This window comes from Myxocyprinus asiaticus, chromosome 16 (assembly GCF_019703515.2).
Source record: "Myxocyprinus asiaticus isolate MX2 ecotype Aquarium Trade chromosome 16, UBuf_Myxa_2, whole genome shotgun sequence".
NCBI classification, from domain to species: domain Eukaryota; kingdom Metazoa; phylum Chordata; class Actinopteri; order Cypriniformes; family Catostomidae; genus Myxocyprinus; species Myxocyprinus asiaticus.
Window position 1 is genome coordinate 25776931 of NC_059359.1, and position 11674 is coordinate 25788604.

The following is an 11674-nucleotide window of genomic DNA, read 5'->3' on the forward strand; positions in this document are numbered from 1 at the left end:
ACAAACTATGTCTCTTAAAACTTTATGGGCAGCAACTCGTTATCTCAATATGCGCATTGAGTGTAACAATTGATTGAGGCCCTAATGGAAAAAGCGGACAGTCCCGGGTTTTTTTAAACAGATGCCATGTGAGCACAGCAGACTCCGCGAATCTGGGCTCGCTCTTCATGCCTGCCGGTGCAGCACGAGGCGCAGATGATGCTGGATACAGACTGACGCCTCAAGCTTCTCCCACGACTCAGAGGCTGCTCGTCAGGAGCAATACATGTTATCCAACAATGTGTAACGTCGGTTTAATACTGTTCAGGTATCACTCATCATTACGTTAGTTAAGGTCTGAAAGACATCATCTTTAAAGATCACTTGTCCATGTCATCTTGTGACTCGGCTTGGATCCTCCCACCAGGGATACGGACTATTTATACCGCTCACAGCATCCTGAGCCTTCTAGAGACACGCAAATCTGAAAATCAGGGAATCTGAAGATTTTTCACTTAGAGGTAAGAAAAACTGGAGTCACTATATATCTTTTTATTGCCATTCCAAACACAATTTAGATGTGACCTTAATTATGCAATGTTCATAACGCGCATCATTTTCGGTTATTTCCACCCAACCTGTGCTGTTGGCTTAAATGTTCCACTAAGAAGGTATTCGTTTTAACACGTATCTTGGTTCTACTCCCCGCCGCATAAAGTTACAGTGCTGTAGATATTCCTTTCCATACATAATGAAGTTGGACAATTTATTAGGGCGGGTTGATGTTGCCTTTAACAAAATGTGCCCGTGAAGTCGTTTCATATTGAAACTAATATAGGCTACATGCTCTTAAATCGCATAGGCAATAAAGACAAAAACAGAGACATTTGTTTAAAAGGTAAGTTATAAAATGATGATGATGTTATTGCGTAATCGTTGTGCATTTTACAATTTAAAACATTCAGAGCAAGTAATAAAATGAAAACATTGTCACTCCGTAAGACAATTTCTGACATTAGTAAACACTGTTTTAAATAGTGTATATTTTTAAAACATTTAAATTTCCGGAGTTATTAAATCTAGCATTTTGGGGGCGTATACATTACGCACAACCATCAGACACACGTGCTCTCACAGACTTGTGTATGTGTGTATACACACTCACATACCTTCCGGTCTGAGCTTCAGTTTGCAAGGATTAAATACAAACGCACTGCTAGCCCGGTGTGCACAACACACACATTCTACACCATTGAACTGTGCAACATCCAAGTAGATGACAGGGCCATATCTGATACAAATGGGACAACTCCGCTCATTTTAATGTACTGTACATTTTACGATTACACTGAACACGTTTATAGTATGGCCTGACATAAACAGTATATTCTGATGTTATGGTTTCTACTGCAACATGATGCAAAGTGTCAATAATTTAAGTAACTTTGGTGCAATAAAATGTCATTATTAACCATTTGGAATTTTCATATAAGTGATGAAGGGGGAAAAAAGCTGCAAACTAAATTCTGTTGATTAAATTATGGTGAATTCTGTTGATTTCTGGATGACATAAATAGCGTGTCTATCATGCAAATAATAGATTTTCAAAAATATTTGTTTTATTGATACCACCTTTTAAACCAGCACATTTATACCACAATAAGGAACCATCCATTGTGCTTTGCTAGTCTCTATTGAATACTCTTTTTGAAAACGGGACACATGAGTGTGAAAAACATGGGACTGGTCAGCCCATGTGAGTACCCTTTTGAAAATGTAGTCAGGAGACTGCTAAATGGGGCAGTGGGGTGGAAATGTCAGTTCCAAACCCTGCCAACCCTCGCCTCCACCCCATACACACCCCTGTCCTGCCATCCTCATCCCTGGTTTTGCCTGGAATCCTTCGCACTCTCTCCGAAAAGAGTAAACATCCAGGATAAAAGAAAAACAGGTTGTGATGGGTGGCTGCGATGTGCCGACTGTCAGCATGCCAAGCCCACCTTTTTTTGTGAAAAACATAACATGGGCAATGCGGATTACAGGCCAAACTGAGGTGTAATCAGGGGGATTTACACCAAGGCCGAGACAATGAGTGTGGTCAGATAACAGTGCCTCACTCCATAAAATGATCATTTGCTTTTGTCAGGAAGTAGTGACAGTGATAATGCTAGCATTAGCTTAGGGGGGTAGTGTCCAAGCAAGGCCATCTTTGTGTATGTAGTTTGCGCCTTTGTTTATTTTTTGTGTACTTAAAATTATCTTCTGCACATGAGATATGACAACAGGATGAGAGAAATGACTGTTAGTATGGTTCCCTTGTAAAAAAAAAAAAAATTAAGTCATGTGAGAAAATTAATGGGCTTAAATTCTTTTAAATGTCAGTGACCTAAGCAACATAGCTAAGTACAATTTAAATAGCCATGACCCCATCTAAAGCCTAAAACAGAAGCAACGTGTAGCTTATATTTAGTTACATTCTGTTACAATTTGTTAAGTTACAGAGCTCCTTTTTAAGATTTTACAGGATATCACACAACCTACCGTATAGTAAAATATATTAGCTGGGCATTGTACAATTTCGAGTATTTAGTGCAGGTAATAATATATAAACATTGCCACAACTAAGGTAAAATTATAAATTGTAAGATCTTTTATACAAAAGACAGAATTAGCTAACATATACTGTATGTAGCATTTATGTAACATGCAAAGCTGCTGCAGCCAACACTTATTTTAGGGCATTTTCAGACCTGTAGCTTGTTTGATTTATTCCGAAACAAGGACTACAATTTTTACAGTGTTGGATTTTCCTCTTGGTTTGGTTCGCTTTCACAAGGCAACTTTTCAAAATGGACCAAAATTGTGTCAATAAAAGTCATATGTAAGCAAACATATTGACCCTTATTGGTCAGAATGTTTGCGAGCGGTTCCAGGATTTAGTGCATCCACTGATATACTGGTTAAAATTATATACCTGTAAAAAGTTTGTCAACCGTAACACATTTTCGAGTGTTGTTTATGTCACGCTTATGCAAAACGTCACCGCATGGTACAGAATGCGCATTCCAGTCAGAGGTTGCGCTGCAAATACACTTTATCTGACACACGAATGATATGTGATGTAAAATTTGCGCCATGGTTATTTTTATCCATCATTAGTTGCTTTTACATTATTTCTGCATTGAAAAGTGCCTGTTTTCATGGTCACAGAGCTGCTTACACACACACACACACACACACACACACAAATAAACATGCATCCTGCTGCCATCTTTTACCCAGGTAAACGACGCACATGCACCAGGCCGTCCACATGATCTAAAAGTAAACATGATTCATCAGACCAGGCCACCTTCTTCCATTGCTCCATGGCCCATTTCTGACTCTCACATGCCCATTGTAGGCGCTTTTGGCGGTGGACAAGGATCAGCACGGAACAACAAGCTGCGATGCTCTGTGTGTTCTGACACCTTTCTATCATGGCCAACATTAATTTTTTCAGCAATTAGTGCTACAGTAGCTCTTCTGTGGGATCAGACCAGACAGGCCAGCCTTCGCTCCCCCCACGTGCATCAGTGAGCCTTGGGCGCCCATGACCCTGTCGTGCATCAGTGAGCCTTGGGCGCCCATGACCCTGTTCACCGATTGTCCTTCCTTGGACCACTTTTGGTAGGTACTAACCACTGCATACCGGGAACACCCCACAAGACAAGACCTGTCGTTTTGGAGATGCTCTGATCCAGTGGTCTAGCCATCACAATTTGGCCCTTGTCAAAGTCGCTCAGATCCTTATGCTTGCCCATTTTTCCTGCTTCCAACACATGAAATTCAAGAACTTACTGTTCACTTGCTGCCTAATATATACCACCCCTTGACAGGTGCCATTGTAATGAGAAAATAAATGTTATTCACGTAATCTGTCAGTGGTTTTAATATTGCGGCTGATCAGTGTATATCTAATATAGTCGCCAATAGGCTATATATGCGTTTTGATAATGAATTACAGTAAAGTGCTGACCTACAGATGTCTTCTCCAAAGACCCATCAGGTATGCTCATGGTTTTTAAAGGGATATTGTCCATTCTCACCACAAGCGAACTGCACCGGGATTTGTTTGCAGTCGGATGAGGTGGTCTCGGGCCGATTGTTTTGGTGCGGATCCGAGTGTGATTGCCATGTTCAAATACAGTATGCCTAAACGAACTAAACTAAGGTAGAAAACGCACCAGGTTCTGAAACAAATGCTCCAAATGAGCCAGGTGTGAAAACGCCCTTATGTCGATTGACAGATGTGTCCTTTGTGTTTAACAGTGCCAGCTCGGATTCTGGCTGCCACCATGCCCCTGCTGGAAGAAAGTTCCCTCCCGAGGGACTATACTCGAACTGTGCCAGTTGTCATCATTGGTGAGTCATCAGTGACCAAACATGTTATCAGATTCACCATAACTGCAAAACAGGTGTTCGTAGCATCTATACCCATCCTGATGGCTCTTAATTAGTACATATATAAGGGAAATATATATTATTCATTACATATAAAAAAATGCTATCCATTTACAAATAGTTACTGTGTCAATACCAAAGTTACTATCCCTCCCCTCACCCCTTTGCAGGTAATGGTCCCTCCGGTATATGCTTGTCATACCTTCTGAGTGGGTATACTCCTTATTTGGATCCAGTGGCTGTGCACCCAAACCCCATCCTCTTTCGTAAACTACAAGAAGCCAAGCAGCTTCCCATAACTGAACAGGTAATAAGGGGTAGGTGCCTTACAAGTAGACAAAAACATTGTAAAGTTTAAATTATAAAACTGAACGATCCTGAAAATGTTACATAGTCAAATGAGCAATAAATTGGTTGTCCGGTGTGTCTACATGCAGGATTTGGAGTATCTCTCTGAGGGTTTAGAGGGACGTTCAGGAAACACTTTGGCTGTGCTTTTTGACACACTCCTTCATCCAAATGCAGATTTGGGCTTTGAGTCCCCCTCTGTACTGCAGTGGAGACTGGAAAAGAAACACCACATTCCTCATCTGGTTCTGGGCAAAGCCTCACCTGGTGGTGCCTGGCACGTGAGTGATTTTTCTGGCATGGTATGGCCTATGATATTTTCTGTCCTTATAACTCTCAGCCTTAAGAGCTGAAAGGACAATTTCATTATAAAAAAAATAATCTTTTCGAACTACCAAGTTAACTCAGCGTAGTTTCCAAGGTATTGCATTCGTTTTCTTACCATCTCAGGTTAAGGGAAAGGTTTAGAGTTTTTTTTACACCGCAAACACCAGTTAGCTGAGACAAATAGTGTTAATGTTTGTAAAAATGTCATTTATTAACAAAGCCTTCTCTCTCTGGTCTCCAAGGCAATGGAGGGTTCAATGCTGACAATTAGTCTTGGGATGTGGATGGAGTTACCAGGTGTTAACTACAGAGATTTGTCCCCAGGCAAGAGGAGGTATGTACTATGGACAATAACTGCATATATGATGAAGACAGTTTCCATTAGGGCATGTCTCAAGTGTCTTTACACAAAGGATATCCAGACGATTTATGTGTTACTTTCAAACAGAAAACAAAGGAATATCGTCCAATTTTTCAAACATGTCAGGAGGTTCTCAGATTGATGGATTCCATGTGCATGTGTGTGGGATTTTCTCACAGGGGTGTGTCCAATGATCGAGCCACTCCAGAGGAGATCTCTTCTTACTACAAAAACTATGTCAAGCTCATGGGCCTCCAGAAGAACTTTGTGGACAATACCTATGTGACCTCTGTTCAGAAACTCCACCGCAGTCATGAAAACAGTCTTGGGAATGAAAAAGGCACTATAAATAGTCAGATCAATTGTGTGGAAAATGGGTTTGATTACTGCCATAAGAATGGGACTGAGAATGGTCAAAATGGAGTGGTGAACAGTTTTAGTAATGAGTTCAAAAATGGAATGGAGAATAATAGTAGAAGGGGTGAGATTGAGGAGGAACAGGATGAAAATAAAAGAAGAAAAGGAGTGAAAGAGAGTATTGGGGTTTCCCAAGGGTTTTCACAGGGACTCTGGGAGGTCAGGGGCTACCAACTGTTCCAAGGTGACACTCACGTCCCTTTTAGCCTATTTGCTGAGAATGTTGTCTTGGCAACAGGGGCATCTGACTCGCCAGCTCGATTAGGAGTAGAAGGGGAAGATCTCCCTTTCGTGTTTCACAACGTTCATGACCTCGGTGTTGCCGTCAGCTGCCATGGCAGCCTGGGCCCTTTTTCTGAGCCTGTGCTGGTAGTGGGGGCAGGGCTTAGCGCAGCCGATGCAGTGCTGTGTGCTCTGAACCATGGGGTTTCTGTATTGCATGCCTTCCGTAAGCGTGCCGATGACCCAGGTCTCATCTTCAAACAGTTGCCAAAAACACTTTACCCAGAATATCACAGAGTTTATCACATGATGTGCTCCCAGGCTTACCCAACATCACCTGTTGCTAATCCCTCAGCCCCTAGTCCATCTCTGTTTCCAGATTACACCAGCTTCCCTGAGCATTGTGTGCTCTCTTTCCAGCCTGACATGCACTGTGTGATAAGGGGATCCAACGGTGGTCTAAGAGCTTTCAAAGTCTCTATGGTGCTAGTTCTGATCGGGACCTATCCCAATCTATTTTATTTGAAGGAACAAGGGCAGTACCTCAGCTTGGATCCCAGTAGGCCAATCTCTTGCAGACAAAATCCCATCGACATAAATCCTTACACCTTTGAGTGCAATGCTGAGCCTGGGCTCTTTGCCATGGGTCCCCTTGTTGGTGACAACTTTGTACGCTTCTTGAAAGGTGGTGCTCTCGGTATTGCTAGTTGTCTGCTCAGGAGACTGAAACAGAGGATGAAGAAGAACAGGAAATTGATTGCCGAGGATGGAGGGTGTGGAGAACGGGGAAGAGAAGGCAGTGGGGGAGGAGGAGGATTTGTCTAATGGTCCTAGAGAAGGTCATGATGGGAGGAGCCTTGGGAAACATCTCTTTATATGCATGTTGTAAATATGCAATGTTCAACTGTCTTACCACATATAAAAGAAATTACATTGGTAAAAATGAGCAGATGCTAGTAGACAGAATTTTTTCCCAACTGTGTTTTAGGCTGACTTCTTACAAAAAGGCTTTCACAGCTGAGGAATAATGTGCCAATATTTTAAGTGTCAATTTTTATTCAACATTAAAGTATGCTTTACCTCTTATTGTTGCATATACTGTAAGTTGCCTTGGTGTTACTTGTAATTAGTTATCTGCTCTTGCAGAAATTAAATGATAGACAGCGAATTTAACATTCTTGATATTAACATTCTACAGTGCCTAAGTCAAGGAGTCTCAAGGCTAGGGTGTACTTTGCTTTTCCGCTTGCCACTACGTCTCGTGCATGGTTCGGTGTTTTAGCTTTTCAAAGTGGAGTAGTTTGACCACAAGCCCCAATGGACACGTTTGACGCTTGCACACTACGACTGCTTTTTGATACTTTTAAGTATCACTCCAGGCACAGGTGCAGATGACATTCACAGATGTGTATAAGTATGCAAAGCTGCAAAAACTGGGTTGCGCGTACTGTGCTGATGACAAAGTTTATGTCACGTGCATTCAGTGTTAATTTTTACAGCTTTTTGTTTGTCCTAGTTTTAGTCTTTTGACGAACATGTCCATATTCATTAACTTAGTTTTACTCTTGACTAAAATGGCATATCATTTTAGTCAACGAAAATAAAATCTTTTGGTTAATGATAATGTGAAGAATGTGTCAAAATGTAACAGACCAAACTTTAATGAAATATTCAAAGATTTAGAAAAAATAATTATAAATTTTTTCTTATTTAAACATGTATAAAACAAAAGATGGGCTACATACAAAATTCTGTACAGCTGTCCTTGTGAAAACATGAGCTCCTGAAATAAAAGCAAGTAATGAATATACTGAATTATTAGGCTATCTACTCTTTAGAAGTTAGCATACTGTATTCAGAATTCCTCATGCTTTAGAGACTGTTATTAATGTTTTGTGTTTAGCCATTTTAGGATATTGCATTGCGTGTAGTGTGTTTTTTATGGAAACAGTATATCCACAACACAAGTTACAAATATTATGGTTAGCACATAACTTAGTTCAAGCACACCTGTTCTGTTTACTCATTTCATTGTCTGTGCAGATTTAAGTTGTAATATTACATATGTTGTAGATTTAGCGATTAATCTCATGTATAAATTGAATGCATTTGAGCGAGGTAATTAACCCTTTTTAAAGCGTTTAACTCGCGGCTCGAGAGGGGGAATCCTCAACATTCTGGATTAGATGAACATTATCTAATATCTTCATCTATAAATAGATGTTTATTTTTCTGTTTATATCTTGCAGTATTATTTTTTCTTGTCATTTTCGTCAACAGTTTGCTTTTGTTTTTTTCCCCCAATTTGGAATGCCCAATTCCCAGTGCGCTTTTTAATTCCTCGTGGTCGCGTTGTGATTCGCCTCAATCCGGATGGCGGAGGACGAATCCCAGTTGCCTCTGCATTTGAGACCCATCAAACTGCACATTTTATCATGTGGCTTGTTGAGCCCTTTGCCACGGAGACATAGCGCGTGTGGAGACTTCATGCCATCCACCGCGGCATCTGCGCTCAACTTACCATGCACCCCACCGAGAACGAACCACATTATAGCGACCACGAGGAGGTTGCCCCATGTGACTCAACCCTCCCTAGCAACCGGGCTGGAGTCACTCAGCATGCCCTGGGATTCGAATTAGTGAACTAGCAAACTTGCGAACTCCAGGGGTGGTAGCCAGCGTATTTCATCACTGAGCATACACCCCCACCCCCAAGCATGTTTATAGTCAAGCTGCATCTTTCTCGTCTCGTATTCGTAAACGTTGATGAAATAAATAACCCTTAGTCAACTAACGTTTTTGTCAGTGATTTTGACGAGATTAACTGCGCTCATTGTCTGAGATGCAGCAGCATGAGGGAAATTGAAGCATATACTTGCATAGCCTTCACACTGAGCTGCATAAGAATACAATATATCCTTATAGAACAGTAACTTTCAAAGTCCCAGTTTTTGCAAATTACGACTGCACAGAAAAGTATTACTGTGAAATACTAATGAACGCACAAGTACTGCATATTAATACGCACACAATAAAAAAATAAAAATAAACTTTATCTAATGGATTTTGTTGCCTCAAATGTAATAATTAATGCACATGGCTTACCCCAAATCTCTTAAGTGTCCTCTTTAAACTCTGTCCAACTGTATATGTATTATTTAGAAGAAATAATAGCACTTTAAATACAAGATGCAAGGAACACCCCTTCTACTCAGTGCTTCACAAGCACCCAAGTATGCTAAACGGGCTCCTAAGATAATTGTGAACTGTAAACTGTGTGTGATAATGTAGAAGAGCTGATGCAATGTGACACTACAGCAATACTTTAGAGCCGTGATCTCCACTAGACAAGGCAGGTCTTTAGAGGGATTAGGCCTACTACTAAAAGACAAGGAAGAAAAGGGGAGGCCACACTGTAAGAGCTGTGTATATCTTAGTAGTTCATTTTTCCATAAAACAAGATTTAAACATACCTTGTTCTTTCACCAGTAACCTAAATAAAAAATTAAGTGCCAAACCACAGAAATGCATTCAGTCATTTATACAGTTGAAGTCAGAAGTTTACAGACACTTAGGTTGAAGTCATTAAAAAACTATTTTTAACCACTCCACAGATTTAATATTAGCAAACTATAGTATTGTCGTTTAGGACATCTACTTTGTGCATGACACAAGTAATTTTTCCAACAATTGTTTACAGACAGATTGTTTCACTTTTAATTGACTATATCACAATACCAGTGGGTCAGAAGTTTACATTCACTAAGTTAACTATGCCTTTAAGCGCTTGGAAAATTCCAGAAAATTATGTCAAGCCTTTAGACAATTAGCCATTTAGCTTCTGATAGGAGATGTACTGAATTGGAGGTGTCCCTGTGGATTTATTTTAAGGCCTACCTTCAAACTCAGTGCCTCTTTGCATGACATCCTGGGAAAATTGTGGACCTCCACAGGTCTGGTTCATCCTTAGGAGCAATTTCCAAACGCCTGAAGGTACAACGTTCATCTGTACAAACAATAGTACCCAAGTATATACACCATGAGACCACGCAGCCATCATACCGCTCAGGAAGGAGACGCATTCTGTCTCCTAGAGATGAACACAGTTTCCTGTATCGACATAACCTGAAAGGCTGCTCAGCAAGGAAGAAGCCACTGCTCCAAAACCGCCATAAAAATGCCAGACTACAGTTTGCAGGTGCACATGGGGACAAAGATCTTACTTTTTGAGAAATTTCCTCTGGTCTAATGAAACAAAAATGTAACTGTTTGGCCATAATGACCATTGTTATGTTTGGAGGAAAAAGGGTGAGGCTTGCAAGCCGAAGAACACCATCCCAACTGTGAAGAATGGGGGAGGCAGCACCATGTTGTGGGGGTGCTTTGCTGCAGGAGGGACTGGTGCACTTCACAAAATAGACTGCATCATGAGGAAGGAAAATGATGTGGATATATTGAATGGGTCTTCCAAATGGACAGTGACCAAGCATACATCCAAAGTTGTGGCAAAAATGGCTTAAGGACAACAAAGTCAAGGTATCTGAGTGGCCATCAAAAAGCCCTGACCTCAATTCGATTGTTTGTGGGCAGAACTGAGAACTGAAAAAGCATGTGCGAGCAAGGAGGCCTAGAAACCTGACTCAGATACACCAGTTCTGCCTGGAGGAATGGGCCAAAATTCCAGCAACTTGTTTTGAGAAGCTGGTAGAAGGCTACCCAAAACGTTTGACCCAAGTTAAACAATTTAAAGGCAATGCTACCAAATACTAACAAAGTGTATGTACATTTCTGACCCACTGGGTATGTTATGAAAGAAATAAAAGCTGAAATAAATCATTCTCTCTACTATTATTCTGACATTTCACATTCTTAAAATACAGTAGTGATCCTAACTGACCTAAGACAGGGAATGTTTTCTATGATTAAATGTCAGGAATTGTAAAAAAAATATTTTAAATGTATTTGGCTTAGGTGTATGTAAACTTCTGACTTCAACTGTAGTTCATGACCATGGTGTTTTTAAGTTAAGGTCATTTCTAAAATTGATAATGTAGAAATCTGAATCTGTTCAGTTGAATTGATAACCTTGTTCTGGACTTACTTCTGTTTAATCTAGCATGTTTTAGAGACTTACTAACAGCATAAAACAGTGAAACTTTTTATTTGAAACAACTCTGTTGTGCCAAATAAATGTAAGGAACATTTGAATTTGCATTAAGTTTTTACATCAGCCATTCATATTGTAAGTCTAGACTGCTGCTGAAGAAATCTGAAAATCATGATCAGAGGTACAGTGGTCACCCTGAACCCAAACTTTAGGATGTCAAAACTGATCTGTAATAAATTAAGTCAGCAGTCCTTTAACTCAAAGCAGAATGGTTGACAGTAAGAACATGAAGTTGCTTCACACACAAGGTGGATGCAATATTGGAGTAAAGGTAAAAAATGTGACTGCTCAATTTTATAAACCTTTAAACTTTTAATATACATGTTTTGTACACTGTATTTTTTATTATAGACAAATAAACCTCTTATAAAAATGGAAACATGTTTTTGCTTTGGAAGCTCATCACAAAA

The 11674-nt window shown here is 40.2% G+C and overlaps 1 protein-coding gene across 1 annotated transcript; it reads left to right on the forward strand.

Moving 5' to 3' along the window:
• The first annotated feature begins 332 nt into the window (after positions 1–332).
• On the forward strand, positions 333–11619 carry LOC127453552 (oxidative stress-induced growth inhibitor 2-like). Its single transcript, XM_051719986.1, has 6 exons — positions 333–500; positions 4291–4383; positions 4593–4729; positions 4860–5051; positions 5340–5431; positions 5638–11619. Exons 2-6 carry the CDS (start codon positions 4317–4319, stop codon positions 6920–6922), a joined length of 1773 nt encoding a protein of 590 aa, XP_051575946.1. The 5' UTR covers positions 333–500; positions 4291–4316; the 3' UTR covers positions 6923–11619.
• Positions 11620–11674: the final 55 nt, after the last annotated feature.

Bases quoted from the DNA above. Each gene is read 5' to 3' on its own strand.
- LOC127453552 (XM_051719986.1), top strand. From the start codon at position 4,317: ATGCCCCTGCTGGAAGAAAGTTCCCTCCCGAGGGACTATACTCGAACT. The intron at 4,730-4,859 runs GTAATAAGGGGT...GTCTACATGCAG, and splicing joins AGCTTCCCATAACTGAACAG to GATTTGGAGTATCTCTCTGA. The intron at 5,052-5,339 runs GTGAGTGATTTT...CTGGTCTCCAAG, and splicing joins CACCTGGTGGTGCCTGGCAC to GCAATGGAGGGTTCAATGCT.